Below are 26,754 nucleotides of genomic sequence, written 5' to 3'. Positions count from 1 at the left end.
CTTGGATGAAATCATTAATTCTTTTTATGATTTGTTGCTTGATCCATTCATTCTTTAAAATTAGGTTACTAGTTTCCAATTAGTTTTAGGTTTATCTCTCCATGACCCTTTATTGCATATGATTTTTATTTATCATGATCTGAGAAGGAATCATTCAATATTTCTGCCTTTCTGATTATGAGGTTTCTATGCTCTAATAATGGTCAGTTTTTGTGTAGTGTCATGTTCTGCAGAAAAGAAGGTATATTCCCTTCCATCTCCATTAAATTTTCTCCAGATGTCTATCATATCTTAAATTTTCTAACATTCTCTTCACTGTGTTTTCTTTTATTATAATAATGTTTTTCATGGCTATACCAAATAATTTGCTTTCTCAATGGAGAGAGTAGAGTGGGAGGAAGGGAGAGAATTTGGAATTCAAGGTTTTTGAAATAAATGTTGAAAGTTGCTTTTGCATGTAGCTGGGGGAAAAATTAAAAAATAAAAAATTTAGAAAAAATAAAAATTGGAAGAAATATTTGACATATATATATATCTTTTTTTCAAAAGATCTGCTATCTAGAATCCATAAGAATGTAACCTGATTGTCCATGAGATAGAGAGAAACACATGATGAGAACTGAAATTTCACTATGCCCAAAGGGCTATAAAACTCTGCATACCCTTTGCTCTAGTAATGCCATTATTAGATCTGTATCTCAAAGAGATCATAAAAAAGGAGAAAATACCCACATAAGCAAAAATATTTATAGTAGCTCTTTATTGTGGTGGTAAGGAATCAGAAATTGAAGGGATGTCCACTATCTGGGAATGGCTGAACAAATTGTGTATAAGAATGAAATGGAATATTATTGTTCTATAAGAAGTGATGAGCAGGGGCGGCTAGGTGGTGCAGTGAATAAAGCACCAGCCCTGGAGTCAGGAGTACCTGGGTTCAAATCTGGTCTCAGACACTTAATAATTACCTAGCTGTGTGGCCTTGGGCAAGCCACTTAACCCCATTTGCCTTACAAAAACCTAAAAAAAAGAAGTGATGAGCAGAAGAATTTCAGAAAAACCTTACATGATCTGATGCTGAATGAAGTAAGCAGAATCAGGAGAACATTGTGCAGTAACAGCAACATTATTCAATGATCAACTAGGATAGACTTAGCTATGCACATTCAGAGAAAGAACTATGGAGCCTGAAGATTAAAGCATACTATTTTTTCTTTTTTTGTTTTTCTGTCTCATGGTTTTGCCCTTTTGGTTTGATTCTTCTTTTACAATATGATTAAAAATATATTTAACATGATTATGCATGTAAAAACTATAAAGAGGGCCAAGAGAAGGCAACCAAAGAGATAGCTTGCTAATGGATTCTGGTCATCTCTCTTCCAGCTACCTGGATACCTTCTAGTTCATTTTCCAGGATTCAAGGTATAAAAAGGAAATATTCAGATGTGATGCCCACAGAAACTCAGGACAGGTGGTCTGTGAAGGGCATAGTTGGTCTCAAAATGCAGCTGAAGAGACGCAGGGTATCCATAGTGAGGCCTGAGGATCACAAGGCCTTCAACAGACTACTAGGTAGGAATGGAGCTAGCTCCTCTATTATGCCTAAAACCTTCAAACCATCTTTCCCCAATTATCTTAACAATGAAAACTCTTCAACAATGGAACCTGAAGTTTTAAGAGACTGGTTATTAGAACCCCATCATTGGAGGTGTCCAAGTAGAGATTGATAAACTCATAGGGATTCCAGAGAGGCTTATTCCCCTTTGGTTCCAGTTTTGGGTCCCTCACATTGTCCCTTTTCCAAGAGGGGGAAATACTAGGGGGAATAGCTTCTTCTCTTGGTTTTAGTCAACTATTCTTCATTTCTAGCCTAATGGAATGTCCCTCTATCTCTCTCCACAGGGGACCCTGTTGTCCAGAACTTCCTGGCCTGGGACACAAAACTTCGAGTGTCAGACAAGGTAAAGCTCTCACCCATGCTTGGTCTGGGTTATCCATGTACATCATTTGTTTTAGAAAACTCTGATCCTCTCCAATTATCCTCCAAATTATCCTCTGCCCTATTCTCCCTATTCCTATTTCAGATGGATTGGAGGTCCTAATTTTTTGGCTTCAATCCAAGGAAGGCCCAACTCTGAATTCTCTCCTACCCCTAAGAATCAGAGCCTAGAGTCCCCAAATTGCCACTGCCCAAAATGAGCCCCCCAAAACTTGTCTTCTTCCTTCATATTTGTATCTTTATCTCATTCTTCCTTTGCTCCAGGCCTTGTTTTCTCTAAGATCACAGGTATGTCTATAGATCAGATGGAAACTGTCCCACAGTCCCCTCTTTTCTCTCCATTTTGGTAACCCATCCTCCCCAACCTAGTGTCTTGTCCTGCCTTCAACCAAACCTCCCCTATCCAGATTTTTCCCAATTCTATCTCCTCCTGAGTCTACCCACTCTGTAGATGTCTATCTCCTTCCCTACCTGACTATGACTCTCTTCTCTTTCTGTTCATCAGTACCTCCTATCAATGATCATAGCCTACTTTGCTCGAGCTGGCCGTCCTCCCTATCAATATCAGCGCCTCCATTTCTTCCTGGCTCTGTGAGTGATTTCTCATTACCTTTATTCAAAAAGCCCCCTCTCTTATCAGAACAACTATACTCCATCTACTAATGTTTTATGGGATTTGGGGCAAAGCACTTTGACCACTCTGAGCCTTAATTCATTTTATCTGCTAGTCAACAATCCATTTATTAAGAGATGACTATGTGTCAGGAGATAAAATGAAATGTTAAGTGTTCCCAACATTGCCACAGATTTGATTTATAAACTTGGATAGTGTCCTCCTAGCTCTGGCATGCAATGACTTCTCTGCTGTCAGAATTCTGAATGACCTTCCTAGTACAAAATTTTCCTCCCATTATCTTTGCTAAGTTGATCACACCAAAGAGGATGGGAAGAAAGGGACCACAGCTGTATAAGCTCTCCTCAAAGCAAGAGAGAGGTGCTAATTTAGTGAGACTCCTCCTACAGCAGTGTGGCCAGGATGATGAAGGAATTTAGAGACCATGGCCTACTGAAGATTAGTTAATGACCAGGATGATTTATTCTAGAGAAAGATAGACTTGGGAGCATGATCACTGCCTTCTAGGGTCATTTCTCAATGTAAAATACTGTAATTCTATTTTAAAAGCAATCATGCAGAAAAGAGTTGTTTTTTTTTCCTGCTTGATATAGGGAATAGAGTTAGGAGTCATGGGGAGAAAATTATAAAAAAAAATTGGCAGATTTCATCTGTATAGAAAATTCTGTTAACAATAAATTGACTTTGGGGGCGTCTAGGTAGAGCAGTGGATAGAGCACCAGCCCTGGAGTCAGGAGTACCTGAGTTCAAATCCGACCTCAGACAATAATTACCTAGCTGTGTGGCCTTGGGAAATCCACTTGACCCCATTTTCCCTGGAAAAACCTAAAAAAAATCTCCAACCCCCCCAAACCCCAATAAATTGACTTGGGGGATGGTGAGTTCTCAGTCAATGGATACTTTTAAATAGAAACTGGTGGACAGCTGGCTAGAGATATTATAAGAGGGACTCAATTTTATATGGAACCAGGATAGCCTGTCCTATTCTGAGATCCTAGGATTCTGTGGGTCTAACGAAGGAGGAGCTGAGATGTTGCACAGGTGAAGCTCTCTGACTTCATAGGAAGTAGGGGGCAGCTAGACAGCAATCTAGTGAAGATCTAAAACCTCACTAAATGGGAAAGTGGGATTAAGATTAAACCACATTCCCCCTCTTGACCTTCCACAGCTACCTAGCCAATGACATGGAGGAAGATCGACAAGGGCCAAAACATAGCATGTTTGCATTTCTCTTTGGCCAAGATCACACCCAGCGTGTCAAGTTCCAGTGGCTTCGGGCTCAGCTCTTCCGGGCCATTGGTTGGAAGGCATGGGTTACCCGAGAGGAGTGTGAGGAGGTAGGATCTTCTGGGGAGAGGAGATGGGATTAGGAGTACTAGTTATGGGGAATCTGTGGCTGGGCTTTAGGGCTATGAGAAAGTATAGAACTCAGATTTGCAAGGATTCAATTTATCTACATGGTCCTATCTTATTTTGTTTCATTTTATTCCTTTACAGATTCAGGCATATCAGCCTAATCATTGGGTATGGAAGCGTGATCGGGACCTCCTTCAGTAGAGCTCCTAAGTTAGGAGCCTATGAATAGTGGTTGGAGGCAGAAATAGCAGAGGAAGGTCCTCATAAGAGTGGAACAGAGATGAGATGGTTCATTCCAGAGTGTGTAGGAGCTGTCACTCCTTCTGCTTATTGCTTAAGAGGTTCTCACCTAACCAACCTTATAGCATCAGATAAACCTAGTCAGCCTCAGACAGAGCTTGTAAGCCTAGACAGATCCAACCAGTCATATACATATAGATACATTTGAAGAAGTCAAATACAACTAGTCCAGAGCTATAAGAATTTTGATATCTAGGGCAGGGTAGAATGGTATATACTTGAAGACATGTGTATATACTTGCATGTATGTGTGTGTTTATATAACTTTATCTGGGCTATAACTGACATAGGGAAGAAGTATGCTCTGGTACATTGTATTTGTCATCCTTTTAATCTTGGCAGCCTTGATTTAGTTATAGCTCAGAGAATGTCAATCATACACAATAAATCATAGACCAAAAGGCCCAGTCAGATATAGAGACATAGGAAATAAAATAAAAAGACATGACAGATCAAGTCACACACACACACACACACACACACACACACACACACATGCAGACAAGCATGGAAAAAAAACGTCAGTCAGATGTGATTAGTCAGGCTGCCTGTAGTCAAGGTAGACCCAGGCAGATAGATCCAAGTACAAACTGACAAGTAACACCCAGGCATCTAGGCGGTCAGAGGCAGTGGGACAAACACAGAGAGAGAAGTAGATCTGGTGTTATTCAGCTGGAAAGATATGCTTAGTCACAGATAATAAAGCACACAGAAGTGTGTGAGAAGTACATTATGGATTATATACATAAAAGGTTTATTGGACATGATTCAATAATTTAAGAATCTTATTTTCATCAGTGTGAGGCAGACCTCATCCTGACACTGATGACAGCTTGATGGGCCTTGGTAGTCCACCTGGTGGGCTGGCTTCTAGAGTCAGCCTTTCTGAAAGGCTTAATCTGGAAGGCACACACAGTCTGAGCCCTTCCAGCTCTGGAGCTTTGCCAGATATTCTAGACCTTGCCAGAGCTTTCATTGCCTTCACCAACACCCCCCCCCCCCACGGTTGCTTCCATGTTATGTTGAGTCTTTGGTGGAGGATTATGGTTAGGCCTAAATCTCTTAATCTTTTTATCACAGTAACTGTATACACTAGAACCTAAATGCTTTTTGGAGGAGATTTGATATGGATGTGAAGAATACCAAGTCTTAGAGACCTTGGGGAAAAAAAAAGACCAAGCTATTTTAATGAAGAAGAAGAGGAGGGAAGCAGGGAGGACAGTGGGAATGTGAATGGAAAGGGCAATCAAAAGGGAAGAGAGTTAAAAGGAAGTATATGGAGAAAGAATGAAATAAAAAAGAAACAGTAGAGAGAAAGATAAAAAAAGACAGGAGAAAAGCACAGAAAGAGAAGGGACCAAAGTTTTAGACTGTTATTCTAACCTTCAAACCTGTAAGTATGATCCATTTTTCCTTCCAAACTGGTAAGTTGCTTTATTGTGCTTTTGTTGGGGATGGGTGGTGGGGGGAACCTATACATACGTAGAAAATTTTGGTTGGTAGAGGTTTATTACCAAGTACTAAAGGTTGGGAAACACTGATTTAAAATGTTCCCAGATAGCTAGTTTAGGGGCAGAATTAGGGTTAAAGGTTAGGGAAAGGGATATTAAAGGAATGATTAATTAAAGGTTAAGACTTGAGACTTCCCATTAATGTCAGGTTTTAGGATTCACACTATGTTGAAAGTGATGTCTTAGCCCATTATTCAGAATTGAACCTTGGTGGTAACATATAAGGGATGAGTCATATTTGGGATTTGGAGTACAGATTTAGGATTAGGATTGTTAAGATAAGGATGATAAGTTTTAAGAGATATGGTTAATAGTTAAGATTTAGATTATCATTAGAATTATGGTTTGTGTATAAATTGGAATTGGGGAGAAAGGGACATACATAAGTGTTTCTGAAAAATTAGGATTAGGATTCAATCTCAATTTACAAGTTAGCACAATGATTATTATCTAGGCTGAAGAATATGGTTAAATAATATGGCAGTGTTTTTCAATCCTTTTCATTCCTAGTGTCTTTTCACCCACTATTATCATTATTATAAACATGTGGAACTTCATTTTCAAATATCTGTCTAGCAGACTTAGTTGTTCCAATTTAAATCAGTAGCCAACTTTGACTCATCCTTGGTCACGTAACAGATATGCTCCCCCCCGCACCCCCCCCCCCCATTCCTTTCAACCACAAAATCCAACCAGATCCCCTTCCAGGAGTTTCCAACCCCTGAGATTTCTGCTGATCCAGGTGTTGATTGAGAGGGAAATAGATGCAAGAGTAGAGTGTGGTTGACTACTCTTTGCATATTTTAGGTGGAGTTCTGTGAGATACCAAGTTCATTTTATATACATTGAAAATATTCTGCAATAGTTCCATGAAGAATTTGGGAAGAAGACAGAATCCCCAGCATTGGATTTATTTCTATGTATCTATATCTATATCTATATATCTATATCTATATATCTATCTCTATCTATCTCTATCTCTATCTCTATCTCTATCTCTATCTATATCTATATCTATATCTATCTATATATACCTATATATATCAATCCATCCATTCATACACAAATCATAGATGTAAAATAAGATATATAACTATATATATAAAACTACATATGTATATGTAGTTATACATATCTGTATTAAATACATACCTGCTACTTTCACCCAAGGAAAATGACAGTTCCTACAGATATTGATATGACTGTGAAGCAATGACAGGTCTTTATAACCAATGACTACATCTTTCAATGATGTGGTAGGGAAGGTACAGGATTATAGTCACTTAACGTTGAAGCTATGGATGTTCTAAGCCACTGACACATGGACTGACCTCTAAAGTCTGAAATTTTCTGTGACCTCCACTGAGTGGAGATTTTTGTAGACAAATCTGGATAAGAGTTTGAGCAAATTACTGTTAGAAAAATAGTAGGAACTTTGGAAGCATAAAATGTTAGCCAAAAATATCTTGCTGACTAAATCTTTATTGATTAAAATAAAAAGAGGGAAGGTGGAAGGAGAGAGATGTAAGAAAAGGAGTTGAAAAAGTAAGGATAAGGGAAGAAAAGAAGACCCAAAAAAGAAAAAGAAAAAAAAGGGTTCGAAGAAAGAAAAAAGATTAGGAAATAAAAAAATGAGAAAAGAAGCAGAGAGGATAAGAGAGTGTAGGGTATGTACAGGAGAGAAAAAAGGAACAGGATGGGGGAAACAAGAGAAGAGCAAAAGATAATAGGATTATGGATTTAGAGATTAAAAGTGCCATCTAGTTTATTCACTTCATAAAATATTTGAAGCCCAGAGAAGATAGTTTCCATGAGTAGTAATAGTAGCAGATTCACATGTTAATCCTATGACTCCAAATGTGCTCCCCTTTTTTGAAGAGACTGAGAAAAAGAGCAAGAGTGGAGGAAGACACTGGAGAAATAAGATAAAATGAGACAGGGAAAGAAGAGTCCTAGTGGAGAAAATTTCCTCTCCCTGTTCAATTTAGCTTTTCCTTATCTTCACCATCTACTCTCAAAACTAGGAAATCAGCAGACACAATATTATACCTGCTATGAGAAGGGTTCACAAGAGAAATCTCTCCTGCCCACCTGAAAAGCTAAAAGGGAAAAGGCTGATAAAAGAAGTTGGGGTTGGGGAGAAGAAAGGGACTTAAAAGAGATGCCCAAAAGGGAGTCTCATTCTCTGATTCTGCCATTAGACCAAAAAATTTAGGGGTTAGGATGGAAAGATGGTATGGAAATCATGGAGGGTGAGGTCTTTGGAGATGGTTCAGAACCTAATCTGAATATAAACAAAACTGTACAATGTAGATTTTCTAGCTAGTGCCTGATCTCCCAGTGAATCTAGAAAAGCTTGAAATGGGGGACAGCACAGAATCAGACTAAGAAGTTGAGAGGACTTCAACATGGCAAAAAATTAGCCATTTCAGAGTGAGAAGGGCATGAATGGAGACTTGTCATTTAGAGTCAAAGGAAAAAATGTAAATGGGAGATGAGGAAATAATTCTTCACACAGGAGCCCCAGGAAAAGGAGCTGAGTTGGGTGTGTATTTGGTGAATTCAATGGGACAATTACTAAAATAAAGGTATAGATCTTTCAGCAGGAGAAGCTGATGAGAGGAAGAGAGACAAAAGGAGATAGAATAAAAGAGAAAGAGGGAGGGTGAAGGAGAAAAAAGAGGGTAAATTCAGAGACAGGGATCAGAGATGAAAATGAGATAAGAAAAGACATGATAAGCAAAGGATGGGGAAAAAGAAGAAAAAGACATATAGAATAGCTAACAGAAGGAAGTTGCTACAGCAAATAAGTAAATAGTGGATCTATAGAATTTCATGAAGTGGAGAGAGAATCTCTATGAAAGTGGGATAGATGCAATTTGAAGGCAAGAAGGATGGGAATTCAAAAACAAATCAAGGAATAAAATCATTGTTTTTTGTATCCTCATTGTTATCTTCTTGCTCACTCCAAATTCAGGTCTAGCAAGAAGGGATTTTGAGAAATGGAAAGACAGAGAACAGCAGAAGATATGAGGAAAATCTGAAGAGCATCATATGAAAGCATATGTCCAGAGGTAAAAAACCCCCCTAAAAACAAGCAATACAAGCAAAAGATGTTGAAGTACCTAAAGAAAATGCCCAAGGAAATGGGAGCAACTTGGGCTAGATGTAAAATAAGAGGAAAACAAATCTGTAAATGAACAGCTGAACTATTAAGAAACATATAAGAGAAGGGAACTGTGGGAGAGATGAAAGCCACTGAAGAGAGAAGTACCAGAGATTTGAAAAACTAGAGGGGTGCAGGAAAAGTTAGCCTGAGGGACTCATCTGAAGTGCTGACAGCAGCTACCATGTGAGGAACAAAAAAATAGGGATTGACTGAGGCATAGCTGAGGAACTGTGAATCATTTTTTTTGGACTGTGTCTCTCTATCTAAACCAGGTGGGAAGTAAAGTGGCTCATGATCCTGACCCCTTTACTGGTTAGCCTAGGAGCTTTTGAAATACTCCATTTCTACCCTGGACTGATTTAACCTGGTAGAGCCCTATTCGGGGTGGGGGTAATCACATTGGTGCTGACTGGTGAATATCTGATTGGATTTTGTGAAGGTTCATGAAAAAACATTATAAAAGGAGAAATGAAAGCTTCTGAGGAGGTAGAAAAAAGAGAAAAGCAGGTGAAAGGAGGGAAATAGCACTGAATCTCAGGAGTAGAAGAAAGCAAAGAATTATGATTAAAAGACCTGAGCTGGAAGGACAAAGCAGATCATACAGGATCCAGGGAGATGGAATGTTCTGTAGGATTTAAAAAACAAAGGAGCCAAAAAGGACAAATGGAAGACTGAAGCAAAGAGTTGGCAGGGGTTGGGGGGTGGTAGGGGGAAGGGGGGAGACAAAAAACAGAATTGGAGAAAAATAGGTAGTTGAAGCAGGAGATGAAAGCAGCTAAGGAGCTGTGTACAACTGAGAAGAAAATTTGGAAATTCTGGGGGGGAAAAACAAGGAAAAGGAGGGAGAAGAGGAGGGAGTTGGGAGTAGCCAAAGAGCCAGAACAGGAGAACTTTGTTCCACTGAGGAGGAGCAGAAGCTGAGGGAAGTAGAAAATGAGCACAGTTAAAGAGTTGTGAATAAGAAGAGCTGAGGAGGAAGAAGGAGCAGTGAGGACAAAAGCAGGTGAAGCAGTTTGGGGAATGGGAAATGAGAAACCCAGCTGAAGAAGATGAAATCCTAGAGTAGACTGAATTAGGGTGAATTAGACAGTGAAGAGATCTGAGAAATAGAACCATTGAGGAGAAAGTCCACAAAAACATATATTTATTAATCAAGTTTTTGTTCCAGGAACTTTGATAAGGGCTGAGGATAAAATGAAAGGGAGAAAAAGAGGAAGGAAAAAAATGAATTAGTGAAGACAACCAAAGAAGATAGCAAATGATGAATCATCATAATAGAGGAAAGAGCAGCTGAAGAAAAAGGTAAACAAAGTAGGATAATAATGGCAACCAAAGAGTGATGGAAAAATGGAGGTGAGCAAAATGGGGATCCTAAGGAGACTGCAGGAGGGAAATGGCCACAATAATAGATCAATAAAAAAACCTAAGAGAAGCTGTTGAGGGCAAAGGAGAAGTTGGGAGGAAGTGGAGCAAGGACATGGGAACAGCTGAAGAGTTGTGAAAAGAGGCCATTGAGGAAGAAGAAATGGTAAAGATTAAAATAGGGTTAAGAGCTGTGAAAATCTGGAGAGGATCTGAGCAAAATGGAGAAAAAGAGAAAAGGAAGATAGGAGTCGAGAAGTTCCCCCCCAAAACAGAGCAATTGAGGAGAAAGGAGCAGCAGAGAAAAACAGAGCAGAAAGACAATAGCAGATGAAAAGAACTAAGTAATGGATGAAAGAAAATCTATAGAGAAAGGGAGAGCATAGACTTCTGGAAACAGAATCCTGGGAACAGCCACAGAACTAAGAATAGAAGAGAGGAGAGATGATGTGAGCAACAGGGAAGCTATTAAAGTAAAAGGAGAAGCAATGAAGAGTTGGAACAGAGATGTGTAGAATACTTGAATAAGATGAAATTTAGGACAGACAAGCATGGAAATAGGAGCTGTGAAAGAACCAAGTATGATGAGAACAACAGCTGAGAAGAAAGGAGAAGCTAACCTTAACAGAAGTGGGAAATGTAAGTGACTGGGGATTGACTGCTACTTTGGCCCAAGAAAAATGATGAGTCCCTGCAGATATTGATATGGTAGTGAAGCAGTGGAAGTTGTTTACAGTCGATGACTATTTCTTTGTTTTCTTTTTAGGTTTTTTCAAGGCAAATGGGGTTAAGTGGCTTGCCCAAGGCCACACAGCTAGGTAATTATTAAGTGTCTGAGACTGGATTTGAACCCAGGTACTCCTGACTCCAATGCCGGTGCTTTATCCACTGCTCCACCTAGCTGCCCTGACTATATCTTTCAATGATGTGATACAGAGGGTACAGGGTTACAGTCATTCAGTAGGTGTAGATGTTTTAAGCCACTGACACTTGAAATAGGCTCTAAAGTCTGAACTTTTCTGTGACTTCCACTGAGTTTGGTGATGTTCTGTGGATAAGTCTGGATAGGAGTATGGGTAAATTGCTGAGAGGAAAATAATAGGAAATTTGAAAGCATAAAAAACTAGCCAAAACATATCTTACTGACTAAATCTTGATTGATTAAAATAGAGGGAAGGTAGAAGGAGAGAGAGAGAGAGAGATGTAAGAAAAGAGTTGAAAAAGTAAGGATAAGGAAGGAAAAGAAGACCCAAAAAAGAATAAAAGGGTTTGAAGAAAGAAAAAGATAAGGAAATACAAAGAAAGAGAAAAGAGGAAGCTGAGAGGATAAGAGGGTAAAGAGTATGAAAAAGAGAGAAAAAAGGGACAGGAGAATGGAAAACAGAAGAGCAAAAGATGATTAAGATTATAGATTCAGAGATGAAAGATGCCATTTAGATTAATCCTTTCATTTTATAGATAAAATATCTGAGACCTGGAGAAAATATTTCCTGAAGTAGTAGCAGAGTCACATGTTAATCCTTTGACAACAAGTGTGCTTGCTTTTTGAAGATATCCAGAAAAGAACAAGAGTGGAGGAAGACACTGTGCAGAAAAAGAGAAAAAGATATTGGGAAAATTCCAGTAGAGAAAAATTTCCCCTCCTTGTTCAATTTAACTTTTCCTTTTCCTCACCATCCACTCTTAAAACCAGAAAATATCAATAGACACAACCTTATAGCTGCTATGAGAAGGGGTAACAAGAAATCTCTCCTGCCCCCCTGGAAAAGCCAACCTTTTTCCTGTGGTAGTTTAATTTCCCATTCTCATATTTTAATTGTCTTTCCTAGGCATCAAACTTCCATAGTCTCCCACAAGATAAGAAATGGGTTGTCAAAAAAAGGGTAATAATAGAAAATGTGGTAGGTAGAAAGGACTTTATTATAAAGAGATGCTCAAAAGGGAGTCTAATTCTTTGATTCTTACTTTAAACCGAAAAGTTAAAGGGGTTAGCTTGGAAAGGTTTGTGATGGAAACCATGGAGGGAGAGGCCTTTGGAGATGATACAGAATCCAATCTGAATATAAACAAACTGTATAATGTAGATTCTCTAAGAGAGTGCTTGATCTTCCAGTGCATCTAGGAAAGCTTGAAATGGGGCACACCCAAAGTCAAGCTAAGAACATGGAGGGGACTTCAGCATGACAATGAGTCAGCCATCTCAGAGTGAAGAGATGGGCAGGAATGGAGACATGTCATTTAGCATTGAGAAAATCTGAATAGGAGATGAGGAAATAATTCTTTCCATTTAAAAACAAAGGAGTCCCAGAGGAAAAAAAAAGAACTGAGTTGGGTGTGAGTTTGGTGAATTGGATTAGATAATTCCTAAAATAAGGGTATAGATCTTTGAGCAGGAGAAGCTGATTGAAATATTGAGAGAAGAAAGGCAGAAAGAGAAGAGGATGGGTAAAGGAGAAAAAGAGAATAAATTCAGAGATAGGGACCAGAGATAGAAATAGGGAGATAAGAAAGACAAATAGAGGGACAGACATGGTAGGTGAAGGATGGGGAAAAAAGGAAAAATATGTGCTGAAGAGATACAAAAGGAAGTCTATAGGGAAAATAGGTAAGCTATGTGATCTGTAGAATGATTTCATTGGATAGAGAGAACTTCAATGGAGATGGGATAGATGGAACTTGAAGGCAAAACAAGGAATAATGTGTTTTCTATACCCTCAACGTTATATTCTTGGTCACTCCAAACTCAGGTCTCACAAGAAGGGATATTGAAAAAGGGAAAGACACCTGAAGAAAGAGCATGGGAATATATGAAAAAAAATGAAGAGCACCACAGAAAAGCATATGTCTGGAGGCAAAAAACCCCAAAACTTTTAAGTAATAAGAGCAAATAATGTTAAAGCAGCTAAAGAAAATGAAGTGACCAAGGAAAGGGGAGCAACTTAGGCATGACTTGAAGATCAGAGAAGGGAACCTAAGATGTAAAGTAAGAATAAAGCAAATCTGTAAATGAGCAGCTGAACTATTAAGAAAAGTGGAGAAGAGGGCCACTGAAGAAGAAATGGAAGTCACTAAAGAAACTACTAGAGATTTGAAAAACCAGAGAGGCAGGAGAGGTTGCCTGAGTGATTCATTTGAGGTGCTGCAGCAACCCTTTTTTTTTTTTTGGCAAGGCAATGGGGTTAAAGTGGCTTGCCCAAGGCCACACAGCTAGGTAATTAAGTGTCTGAGGCTGGATTTGAACATTTGAACACAGGTACTCCTGACTCCAGGGTCCGTGCTCTATCCACTGCGCCACCTAGCTGCCCCTGCAGCAGCAGCCCTCTTAAGGAGGAACAAAATCTCTGGGATTGACTGAGGCATAGTTGAGGAAGTGTGAATCATTTTTCCCCCCACTGGGGTGTCTGTCTAAACCAGGTGGGAAATAAAGTGGCTCATAATTCCAACCCCTCTACTGGGTAGCCTAAGAGCTTTTGAAATGTCCCATTTCTACCCTGGACTGATTTAGCTTGGTAGAGCCCTATTCTAGGATGTTTATCATAGTGACGCTGATTTTTGGACACCTGATTGGACTTCTGGATTCATGGATCCATGTTCATCAGCCTCCCTAGGAACTTTATAATACGTGTGCACTATCACATCTAGATAAGAAAGAGGCTCCTAAACGATTAGTAGAGGAGACTAAGTTTTGGATATAGGAACAGAATATTTGAGCCATGAAAACAGAGAAGAGTAGTTTGAAAAAATACTGAAGATATTGAAACTAGGAGATGAATAAAATGTTATGAATGAAAAAAAAGTGACCACTGAGAAGGTTGCAAGCATGGATAATGGAACTCTTTATAACAGAAATGAAAGAGGTGCACAGAACAAAAGGAGAAGTAGAGAAGATTGGAGCAGAAAGATGGTAGCTGCGTGGGAAAATTTCTGAGGAGAAAGAAGCAAGGGATACTGAAGTGGAGAGATGTTAATGTCATGAAAAGAGAAGTGGAGAGGAGAATAAAGATGGGACCACCTAGGGATAATAAGCAGAAAACTAGAGAAAGAAAAAATCTCTAAAGAGCTGTGAACAATAAAGAGGAAGAGAAGGAGATAAAAGGAAACTGAAATAATCCATATAAACAGAGAAAGGAGCAGATTTATGGAAATATCTAGAGACACACAAAAAAATAGAAAAGACAAGGAAGAGGGAGTAGGAAACATTCAAACCCCTATAAACCACAGAGTAGATAAGAATAGCAGATGAGAGCAGAGGAGGCTGGAGAGAAGAAAGTGTGAGAAATAACAAAAAAGATAAAACAGCCAAAGAAGATATGAATGGCTGGGACATATAAAGGGTCAGGAAAAAATTTAATAAAGAAGTAGGAGAAGAAATGGTTTCTGAGGAGCTAGGAAAAAAAAGCAAAGCAGGTGAAAGGAGGAAAATAGCACGGCAATCCAGAGGTAGGAAAAGGCAAAGAATCATGATTAAAAAAACTGAGTTGGAAAGAAAAATATCATACAGGACCCAGGGAGTTGGGAGCTTCTGCAAGTCTTTGATAAAAGAGAAAGGAGAGACTAAAGACAAATGGGAGATTGAAGCAAAGAGCTATGGGAGAAAATGACAAAAACAGAATTGGAGAAATGGGGTTGGAGCAGGAAGATGAAAGCACTAAGGAGCTGTGTACAACAGAGAAGGCAATTTGGAAATCCTGGAGAAAAATTGGGGAGAAGCTCAGGAGATTGGATGAGGGATATGGGAGCAGCCAAAGAATCAGAACAAGAAAACAAAGCAACACTGAAGAGGAGCAGAGGCTGTGGAACTAGAAAATGAATACAAAATTCTATGAACAGAAGAGCTAATGAGGAAGAAGTAGTAGTGAAGACAAAAGCAGGTGAAGTAGTATGGGGAATGGGGGCAGGAATGAGAAGCAGAGCTGAGGAGGATGAAAAAGACTGAATTTGGATGAATTAGACAGTTGAAGGGGTCTGAGAATTGGAATGGCTGAGGAGAAAATCTACAAAAACAAACATTAAGGAACTCTTATGTTCCAGGGACTCTGCTTCAGGCTAAAGACCAAAAGAAAGGGAGGAAAAAAAGGAAGAAAGAAGAATAAGTGAAGATGAATAGAGAAGGTAGCAATTGAAGAATCAGCAAAAATAGAGGAAGGGAAGAAAGAGCAGCTGAAGGAAATGGTCACCAAAGCAGGAGGATAAGAGCAGTCAAAGAGTTATGAAAAATAAAGTAGAGTTGTCATTAAGGAACTCTTATGTTCCAGGGACTCTGCTTCAGGCTAAAGACCAAAAGAAAGGGAGGAAAAAAAGGAAGAAACAAGAATTAGTGAAGATGAATAGAGAAGGTAGCAATTGAAGAATCAGTAAAAATAGAGGAAGGGAAGAAAGAGCAGCTGAAGGAAATGGTCACCAAAGCAGGAGGATAAGAGCAGTCAAAGAGTTATGAAAAATAAAGTAGAGTTGTGTAAAATGGAGACCTAAAGGAGGTTGCAGGAAGAAAATATCAAAAAACCAAGAGAAAATACTGAGGGCAAAGAAGAAGTTGGGAGAAGGTGGAGCAAGGACATGGCAATAGCTGAGGAGTTAGGGAAAAAAAGAACATTATGGAGGAAGAAATAGAAAAGATTAAATAGAACTAGGAGCTGTGAAAATCAGGAGAGGAGCTGAGAAAATGGAGAAACAAAAGAGAAAAAGAAATGAAGATGGGAGCCATTGAGAAGTTCCCTAAAACAGAGCACCTGAGGAGAAAAAGGGGAAGCAGAGAAAAATGGAACAGAAAGACAGTAGTAGAGAACAGGGAAGCATAGACTCCTGGAAACGATCCTGGGAATAGCCATAGAACCAAGAGTAGAAGGCAGTTGTTTACAGTTGACAACTAACTTTCAGTGAAGACAGAGAGGGTATGGGTACAGGGTAAAGTCTTCTTCTACAGCTGTAGAAGTTCTCAGCCACTGACTCTTGGAGCAGCCTCTGAAGTCAACTTTTCTGTGATATCCACTGAGCTTGAAGATGTTCTGTGGATTAATTTTGGTAAGAATTTGTCTAAATTGCTATTAGGAAAATAATAAGAATTTTGGAAGCATAAAATGCTAGCCAAAATATCTTGCTGACTAAATCTTGATTGACTAAAATGAAGAAAGGGAATGAGAGATATATAAGAAAATGAGTTTCAAAAGTAAGAATAAGGGGGGTACTACCCAAAAAAGATTAAGGAAAACAGCTTTGAAGAAAAAAGATAAGGAAATACAAAGAATGAGACAAGAGGAAGGGGAGAGGATAAGAGGGTGTGGGGCATAGAAAGGAGGGGGGGGAAGGGGGACAGGAGAAGGAAAACAGAAGAGCAAAAGATAATAGGATTATAGATTTAGAGATGAAAGATGCCATTTTGTTTAACCTATTCATTTAATAGATAAAATATCTGAGGCCCAGAGAAGATATTTCCACAAATAGCAGAAATAGCAGACTCACGTTAATACTTTGACTCCAAATCTGAATCCCCTTTTTGATGAGGCAAAAGAGCAAGAGTGCAGGAACACATTGTGGAGAAATAGACAAAATGATACTGGGAAAGAGAGATCTAAGAGAGATTTTTCCTCTCCCTGTTCAATTTGGTCTTCTCTTTTTCCTCACCATCCACTCTAAAGATTGGTGGAAATCAGGAGACACAACCTTATAGCTGCTATAAGAAGGAGTCACAAGAAATCTCTCCTGCTCCCTGAAATAGCCAACCTTTTTCCCATTTCAGTGGGGGCTCTTCTTCAATTTCCTATTTTCACATTCTGATTTTCTCATGTAGACATGCAACTTCCAAAACTACCTCCCTCAAAGCAAGAAATGGATTGTCAAAAAGGTTAATAATAGAAGTTGGGGTTGGGGAGAAAGGAATTTTATAAAGAGATGCCCAAAAGGAGTCTCATTCTCTGATTCTGACATTAGACGAAAAATGTAAAGGGTTAGCTTGGAAAGATCATGATGGAAACAATGGGGGGGGAGGGTCTTTGGAGATGATGGAGGCCCCAATCTGAATATAAACAACACTGTTCAGTATAGATTTTTCAGGTAGTGCCTGACCTACCATTACAGCTAGCAAAGTTTGAAATGGGGAACAGCACAGAATCAGGCTAAGAACTTGGAGGGGACTTCAGCATTACAAAGAATGAGGCAAGACATCTTTTAGTGAGGAGAAAGTCATTAATGGAGACTTGTCATTTAGAGTCAAGGAGAAAAAAAATTGAATAGGAGATAAGGAAATAATTCTTTCCACTTAAAAGAGGTAAAGCAAAGGAGCCCAGAGGCAAAGGAACTAAGCTGGGTGTGAGTTTGATGAATTGGATGAGACAATAATTGAAATAAGGAGAATTGAGCAGGAGAAGCTGAATTACTGAGATAGGAAGTCAAAAAGTGCTAGAATAGAAGAGGAAGGGTAAAGGAGAAAAAAAAGGGTAAATTCAGAGATAGGGGTCAGAAATAGAAATCAAAGAGAGGGAAAGATATGATAGGGAAATGATAGGAAAAGATGAGAAATGAAAAAATATAAACAGAAGAGATACAGTAGGAAGTCTATAGGACATATAGGTAAGCTATGAGATCTATAGAGTGGAGGGAAGGAATGAATCTCATGGTGGGATAGCATCTTGAAGGCAGGAAGGATGGGAACTCAAAAGACAAAGAAAGGAATAAGAGCATGCTTTCTATACCCTCATTCTTGCTCACTCCAAACTCAGATCTCACAAGAAGGGATATTGATACAGGGAAAGACACCTGAACAGAGAACAGGTTAATATATGAGAAAAATTGGAGAATCACATGAAAGCATATTCCAGAGGCAAAAAAAATATTAAAAAAGCAATAAAATGGAAGATGAAGTAATTGAAGTGACCAAGGAATTGGGAGCATAGGCATGGCATGAAGATGAAAGAAGGGAACCTAAGATGTGAAATAAGAGGAAAGCAAATTTGTAAATAAGCAGCTGAATGATTAAGTGGAGGAGAAGGGCACTGTAGGGGAAAGGGAAGCTTCTGAAGAAACAAGTACTAGAGATTTGACAAACTAGAGAAGCAGGAGCAGCTGGTCTCAGGGATGGATCAGCAACCTTAAGTAATGACTGCATCCACTCCTTAAGGAAGAAAAAAAACAACCTTGTTTTTTTTTTAAAGATTGTATTCATTTTGACAATTTTTCCCCTAGTCTTACTTCCCTCCCCCTCCCCCCCCCAGAAGGCAATTTGCCAATCTACATTGTTTCCATGGTGTACATTGATCCAAATTGAATGTGATGAGAGAGAAATCATATCCTTTAGGAAGAAACGTAAAGTATAAGAGATAGAAAGATCAGACAATAAGATATCAGTTTCTTTGCTAAATTAAAGTTAATAGTCCTTGGTCTTTGTTCAAACTCCACAGTTCTTTCTCTGGATATAGATGGTATTCTCCATTACAGACAGCCCCAAATTGTCCCTGATTGTTGCACTGATGGAGTGAGTGAGTCCATCAAGGTTGATCATTGCCCCCATGTTGCTGTTAGGGTGTACAGTGTTTTCTGGTTCTGCTTATCTCACTCAGCATCAGTTCATACAAATCCCTCCAGGCTTCCCTGAATTCCCATCCCTCCTGGTTTCTAATAGAATAATAGTGTTCCATGACATACATATACCACAGTTTGCCAAGCCATTTCCCAGTTGAAGAACATTTACTTGATTTCCAGTTCTTTGCCACCACAAACAGGGCTGCTATGAATATTTTTGTAGAAGTGATGTTTTTACCCTTTTTCATTATCTCTTCAGGGTATAGACCCAGTAGTGGTATTGCTGGATCAAAGGGTATGCACATTTTTTTTTGTCCTTTGGGCGCAGTTCCAAATTGCTCTCCAGAAAAGTTGGATCATCACAGCTCCACCAACATTGTAATAACATCCCAGATTTCTCACAGCCCTTCCACCAATGATAATTATCCTTTCTGGTCATATTGGCCAGTCTGAGAGGTGTGAGGTGGTACCTTAGAGAACCTTTAATTTACACTTCTCTAATAAGTAATGATTTAGGGAAATTTTTCATATGACTATGGATTGCTTTGATCTCCTCTGTAAATTGCCTTTGCATATCCTTTGACCATTTGTCAATTGGGGAATGACTTTTTTTTTTAATTTGACTCAGTTCTCTGTATATTTTAGAAATGAGTCCTTTGTCAGAAACATTAGTTGTAAAGATTGTTTCCTAATTTATTACATTTCTTTTGATCTTGTTTACGGTGGTTTTTGTCTGTGCAACAGTTTTTCAATTTAATGTAATTGAAATCATCTAGTTTGTTTTTAGTGATGTTCTCCATCCCTTCCTTGGTCATAAACTGCTTCCCTTTGACAGGTAAACTACTCCTTGATCTTCTAGTTTGCTTATAGTATTTTTTTATGTCCTGTAACTTAAGTCCTGTAACTATTTGGATTTTATCTTGGTATAGGGTGTGAGGTGTTGGTCTAATCTAAGTTTCTTCCATACCCTTCCAATTTCCCCAGCAGTTTTTATCAAAGAGAGAGTTTTTATCTCAATAGTTGGACTCTTTGGGTTTATCAAACAGCAGATTACTATAATGATTTCCTGCTATTACATGTAGTCTATTCCTCTGGTCCACCACTCTGTTTCTTAGCCAATACCAGACAGTTTTGATGACTGATGCTTTATAATATAATTTCAGATCAGGTAGGGCTAAGCCACCTTCTTTTGCACTTTTAGGGAAAAACAACCTTGGATAGACTGAGGCATAGCTGTGGAATTGTGAATCTTTTCTTTTTGGGCTGGATTTCCCTATCTATACTAGGTGGGAAAGTGACTCTTATGCCTGACCCACTACTGATTAGTCTGGGAGCTTTTGAAATGCTCCATTTCTGCCCTGGTATGATTCAACCAGGTAAATTTGATTCCAGGGAGCTACTTTTGAACTTAGTGTGTATACTGATTGGACTTAACTTAGAACTTAAGGATTCAGAAGATCCCCCTTCATCAGCCTCCATAGGAACAGTATAATAGTTGTGCACTATCACACACAGTCAGAAGTGCAGCTTTGGTTCTGGGAACAGAATATTTGGGCCATGAAAACAGAACAGTTTTAAAAAAAATTGAATAGACTGAAACTAGATAAGAATAGCTATAGAGTTATGAATAATAGTGACAGCTGAGGAGACTGTTTCATGGATGTCAGAACTATCACAGAAATAAGTGATCCAAAAAAAGGCCAAAGGAAAGAGATAGTAGCTGTGTGGATTTAAATTTCTGAGGAGAAAGAAGCAAATGATACTAAAGTGGGGAGATGCTGAAGTAGTAAAAGAGAAAAATGGAACTTTTGAAAATGGAAGCAGCTAGGTATAATAGAGAAAAAGAAAGCTAGTGGAAAAGAAAAATCTCTAAAGAACTGTGAACAATAGGAAGGAAAAGGAGATGCACAGGAGATTGGAATCAGAATAACAATGGAGAAAGGAGAAGATTTCTGTAAATATCTAGAGCCACAAACAAAAAGATAGAAAGGTAGGGAGTAGGAAATATCTAAGCAACTTTAAACACAGAGAAGATAAAAATAGCAGGTGAGAGTAGGGGAGGCTGGAGAGAGATTTTGAAACAGTGTGAGCAACAAGCAGAAGAGAAAAATGCCATGGCAGGGGCATATGAAGGGTCATGAAAAAATTTAATAAATGAGAAATGCAGGTTTTTGAGGGGTTGAGGGGAAAAAGCAGGTGAAAGGAGGGAAATAGCATGGAAACCCAGAAGTGGAAGTTAAGGAATCATGATTAAAAGATCTGAGAAGGAAAAAGATCATACAGGGCCCAGGAAGATGGGAGCTTCTGCAGGTCTTTGAAAACAGAAAGGAGGGACTAAGGACAAATGGGAGATAGAAGCAAAGAACAAGAGGAAAAAGACACAAACAGATTTGGAGAAGTTTAGTGTGTTGGAACAGGAAAATGAAAGTAACTAGTGGGTTATGTACCATAGAGGAAAGCAATTTGGAAATCTTGTGAAAAAACAAACAAGAAGCTCAGGAGACTGCATTAGAGAGAGATGGGAGCATCTAAAGAACCAGAACAAGAGAACAAAGCTGCATTGAAGAGGATCAGAGGCTATGGAACTAGAAAATGAATAGTCAAAACACTGTGAACAACATAAGATATGCTGAGGAGGAGAAAAGAACAGTGATGACAGTAACAGGCAAAGTAATATGGGGAATGTGTGTGTGTGGGGGGATGAGAAACATAACTGAGGAAGTTGAAAAAGTAGAGTAGACTAAATATGTGTGAATTACTTGAAGGGGTATGAGAAACAGAACAGCTGAGGAGAAAGTCCAGAAAAGCAGGCATTTATTAATCAACTGTTATGTACCAGAAACTCTTCTATGAACTAAGGACAAAAAGGGAGGAAAAAAAGCAAGAAAGAAGAGGGATGAGTGAATAAATGGAGAAGGTAGCAACCGAGGAATCATTAATAACAGAGGAAAGGGAGGAAAGAGAAGCTGAAGGAAAAAGATCACCAAAGGAGAGTGATGAGAAGTCAAAGAGTTATAAAAAACAAAGGACCTGAGTAAAATGGAGACATAAAGGAGGCTGCAGGAAAGAAATGGAAGCAGTAATAGAAACATACAAAAAAACCAAGAGAAGCTGCTGAGGACAAAGGAGAAGTTGGGAGAAGGTAGAGCAAGGACATAGGAACAGTTGAAGAGTTGTGAAAAAAGGCCATTGAGGAAAAAGTTGTTAAGTTTATATTGGGCTAAGAGCTGTGAATATCAGGAGAGGACCTGAGGAAAAAATGGAAAAACAAAGGAGAAAAGGAAAAGGAAAAAGGGAGCCCTTGAGAAGCTCCCCAAAACAGTACAACTTAGTTGGAAGGAGTAGTAGAGAAAAATGGAGCAAAAGGACAGTAGATGAAGAGATCTAAGTAATAGATGAAAGAAAACCTATAGAAAAAGGGGAAGCATAGACTCCTGGAAACAGGATTCTGGGAACAGCCACAGAACCAGGAGTAGAATAGATGCTGAGGAGAAGTGATGAGAACAGCAGCAAAGCTATTAAAACAAAAGGAGAAGCAATGAAGAGTTAATTAGGTAATGTTTTGGGATAACAGATGTGTAGAATTCTTGACTAAAATGAAATTTTAGAAAAGACAAGCATAGAAATGGGAGGAGGGAAAGAACCAGGTATGAGGAATAGAACAGGTGAGGAGAAAGAGGTAGTCAAGAATAACACAATAGGGAAGTGGCAGCTTTTTCTCCCCCAAGGAGAATGACTGTCCCTATAGATATTGCTAAGATCTGATATTTACAATTGATGACTACAACTTTCAGTGATGTGACAGAGGGTACAGGGTTATTCTCATTCAATAGCTATAAAAGTTCTCAGTCACTGACACTTGGATCAGCTTCTAAGTCTGATCTTTCTTCTGACATCTACCAAGTTTGGAGATTTTCATTGGATAAACCTGGATAGGAATTTGGGTAAATTGCTGATAGGAAAATGATAGGAATTTTGGAAGCATAACATGTCAGCCAAAAATACCTAGCTGACTAAATCTTGATTAAAATAAAAAAAGTGAAGGAGGAAGGAGAGAGATGTAAGAAAATGAGTTTCAAAAGGAAGAATATGGGGTGTAAAGATTGCCCAAAAAGATGAAGAAAAATAGGTTTGAAGAAAGAAAAGGTAAGGAAATACAAAGAATAAGAAAAGAGGAAGGGGAGAGGATAAGAGAGTGTAAGGCATGGAAAGAAGGGGGGAAATGTGATAGAAGGGAAAACAAAAGAGCAAAAGATAACAAGCTTATAGAGTTAGAGATGAAAGGTGCCATTTGGATTAATACTTTCATTTTATAGATAAAATATCTGAAGCCCAGAGAAGATATTTCCACAAATAGCATTAGTAGTAGTAGAAGACTGACATGTTAATCCTTTGACTTCAAATCTGCTTCCTTTTTTGATGAGAAAAGGGCAAGAGTGGAGGAACACACTGTGAGAAAAGAGACAAAAAAAAGACAATAAATTTTCAGGGGAGAAAATTTTTCCCTTTGTTCAATTTAATCTTTTCCTTTTCCTCACCATCCACTCTCTAAATTGGAGGAAATCCCGTATAGCTGCTGTGAAAAGGGGTCAGAAGAAATCTCTCCGGCTGTCCTGAAAAAGCCAACCTTTTTCCTGGTGCATGGGAGGCCCTTCTTCATTTTCCCATTTTCCCATTCCACTTGTCTTTTCTAGGCATCCAACTTCCAAAACCACTTACCTTAAAGGAGAAATGGATCACCAAAAAATTCTAATAATAGAAGTTGGGGTTGCGCAGAAGAAAGAGATTTTTTGCCCAAAAGGGAGTCTTATTCTCTGATTCTTAAATCAAAAAGTTAAAGGGATTAGCTTAGAAAGATGGTGATAGAAACCATGGAGTGAGAGGCCTTTGGATATGGTTCAGAACCCAATGTGAATATTAATTAATCTCTATACTGTAGATTTCCTAAGCTAGTGCCTGATGATCTAGGAATACTTGAAATGTGGGACAGTAGAGAATCAGGCAGAGAACATGGAGGGTACTTCAGCATGACAAAGAATGAGTTAGGCCATCTCAGAGTGAGAAGGAGGGTATGAATGGAGATGTGTAAGTTAGAGTCAAGGGAAAAAAATGAATTGGAGATGAGAAAATAATCCCATTTAAAAGAGTAAAAGCAAAGGGGCCCCCGGAAAAGGAGCTAAATTAGGTGTGAATTTGGGGAATTGGATGTGGTAATTACTGAAATAAAGGTAGAGATATTTGAGCTGGAGAAGCTGATTGAAATATTGAGAGGGGCAGAAAGACAAAAAAGTGAATTGACAAGAAGCAAGGGTAAAGGAGAAAAAGGATAAATTCAGAGATAGGGATCAGAGAGAAATGAGATAAGAAAAAAGACAAAAAGTGGGAAGGACATGACAAAAAGGATAGGAAAAGAGAAAAAAATATAAACAGAAGAGATACAGAAGAAAGTCTAAAAAGCAAATAGGTATGCTGTGGGAGCTATAGAATTTTAGTGGAGGGGGGTGATATGAAGGTGGGGCAGAAGCATCTTGAAGGCAGGAAGGACAGGAACTCAAAAGACCAAAGAATAAAAGCATTGTTTTTTATATCCTCATTCTTTCTCACTCCAAACTCGGGTCTCACAAGAAGGGATATCAAGAAATTGAAGACATCTGAAGAGAGAGCATGGGAATGTATGAGAAAAATAGAAGAGCATCACATGAAAGCATTTATCTAGAAGCAACCCCCCCCAAAAAAAACCATGTTGAAGTAGCTAAAGAAAATGAAGTGAGCAACTTAGGCATTAATCAGAGAATGGAAAGTAGTATATGAAATAAGAGGAAAGCAAATCTGTAAATGAGTAGTTAAATGATTAAGAATAATGGAGGATAAGGACACTGCAGGAAAAAGGGAAGCCCCTCAAGTGCCAGAGATTTGACAAACTATAGAGGTAGGAGAAGCTGGTCTGAGGGATTCATTTGAGGTTCTTATAAGTTACCTCCAGTGTTGACAGCATCTATCCCTTAAGGAGGAAGGAAAAACCTGGGATGATGATTTTTTTTTTTTGTCTGGGACTCCCTATCTAAACTAGGTGGGAAATACAATGACTCATATGCCTGACTCCACTACTGATTAATCTGGGTGCTTTAGAAATATTCCATTTCTGCCCTGGGCTGATTTAGTCAGGTAGACCCTATTCCAGAACTTAGTATGAATGCCTCATTGGAACTTCTGGTTTCAATGGATCCACCAACAGCCTCACTAGGAACAGTATAATAGATATGTACCATTTGACTCATGAAAACAAAGAATAGTAGTTTAAAGGGAAAATTGAAGAGATTGAAAATTAGGAGCTAAGAACAGCCAGAAAGTTATGAATGACAGGAAAGAATGATAGCAGAGGCATTTGTAGCATGTATGATGGAACTGTATACAGAAACGAAAAAGCTACTTAGGACAAAAGCAGATGGTAGCTGTGTGGATCTAAATTTCTAAGGAGAAAGAAAGTACACTTAAGTGGGGAGATGCTGAAGTCATGAAAAGAACAGTGGAGAGAATGAAGATGGGACAAACTAGGGATAAATGATAAATAGAAAACTAGAGAAAACAAATCTCTAAAGAACTGTGAACAATAGGACACAAAAAGAGATGCACAGTAGACTGGAATAGCTCATATAAATGAACAGGTTTATGCAACTATCTAGAGCCAGAATAAATAGAAAAAGAAAGAAAAAAAGGAACAGGGAGTAGGGTTTTCCAAGCAGCTGTAAAACAGAAGATAAAAGCAGGTGAGGGTAGAGGAAGCTGGAGAGAGATAATGAAACAGTATGAGCAACTGCAAAAGAAAATGGCTAAAGACGTGGGCAGGGGCATATGAAGGCATATAAGTAATAAAGGAGAAATGAAGGTTTCTGAGGAGGTAGGGGGAAAAAAGCTGGTGAAAGTATTGAAGAATTGAAGTCCAGTGTAAGAGCAGGCAATCATGATTAAAAGAACCCGGATGGAAAATGATCATATAGGATCCAGGGAGATGGGAGTTTTCTGCTGGCCTTTTAAACCACAGAGAGATGAAGGACAAATGGGAGATTGAAGAAAAGAGCTACCGGGAAAAAGACAAACAGATTTGGAGAAGCATAGGGAGTTGGAGCAGTAAGATGAAAGCAAAGTAACTACAAAAGAGAAGGCAATTTGGAAATTTTGGAGAAAAACAAGATGAGTGAGAAGCTCAGAAGATTAGTTTATGCAGATGGGAGAAGCCAAAGAATCAGAACAAGAGAATAAAGCTCTACTGAGGAGCAGAGAGTGTGGAACTAGAAAATGAATAGTCAAAATGCTGTGAACAATAGAGAAGAGCTCAGGAGGAAGGAAAGAGCAGTGAAGACAAACAGTGAAGTAGTATGGGGAATGAGGGGGGATGAAAAGCAGATTGAATTGGGGTAAATTAAACAGTTGAAGGGGTCTGAGAAATAGAACAGCTGAGGAGAAAGTCTAAAGCAACTCTTATGTTCCAGAAACTCTGCTATGGGCTAAAGACAAAGAGAGGGAGAAAAAGGAGAGAAAAAAAGAGGAATTGGTGAAGACAATCAGAGAAGGTAGTAAATGAAGAATCAATTACAGAGGAAGGGGAGAAAAAGAGCAGTTGAAGAAAAAGGCCACCAAAGCAGGATGATAAGGGCAGCCAAAGAAATATGAAAAATAGAGGTACTAAGTAAAATGGAGACCTAAAGGAAGCTGTAGGAAGGAAATGAAAGCAGTATTAGAACCATCAAATAGAACCATAAAAAAGCAAGAAAAGCTGCTGAGGTCAGAGGAGAAGTTGGGAGAAGGTGGAGCAAGGACATGGGAACAGCTGAGGAGTTGTGAGAAAAGGCCCTTGAAGAGGAAAAAATTTAAATTAGGCTAAGAGCTGTGAATATCAGAAGCAGAGCTGAAA

The 26,754-nt window shown here is 38.8% G+C and overlaps 1 protein-coding gene across 2 annotated transcripts in view; it reads left to right on the top strand.

Annotated features, from left to right (window-relative positions):
* The window catches only part of SPDYE4 (speedy/RINGO cell cycle regulator family member E4), a 38,472-nt gene that overhangs the window by 5,560 nt on the left and 6,158 nt on the right, over window positions 1-26,754 (top strand). For both annotated transcript variants that reach the window (XM_074212359.1, XM_074212358.1), the window contains 7 exons: window positions 1,381-1,569; window positions 1,900-1,958; window positions 2,502-2,587; window positions 3,799-3,967; window positions 4,128-6,717; window positions 8,775-8,871; window positions 10,135-10,268. In XM_074212359.1, the coding sequence (XP_074068460.1) occupies window positions 1,381-1,569; window positions 1,900-1,958; window positions 2,502-2,587; window positions 3,799-3,967; window positions 4,128-4,187 (563 nt within the window). In that variant the 3' untranslated portion in view covers window positions 4,188-6,717; window positions 8,775-8,871; window positions 10,135-10,268. The remainder of the gene's footprint in view (window positions 1-1,380; window positions 1,570-1,899; window positions 1,959-2,501; window positions 2,588-3,798; window positions 3,968-4,127; window positions 6,718-8,774; window positions 8,872-10,134; window positions 10,269-26,754) is intronic.

This window comes from Macrotis lagotis, chromosome 1 (assembly GCF_037893015.1).
Source record: "Macrotis lagotis isolate mMagLag1 chromosome 1, bilby.v1.9.chrom.fasta, whole genome shotgun sequence".
Lineage (NCBI taxonomy): Eukaryota > Metazoa > Chordata > Mammalia > Peramelemorphia > Peramelidae > Macrotis > Macrotis lagotis.
The sequence above is the reverse complement of the archived record's forward strand: the minus strand, read 5'-3'. Positions and strand labels throughout refer to the sequence as shown.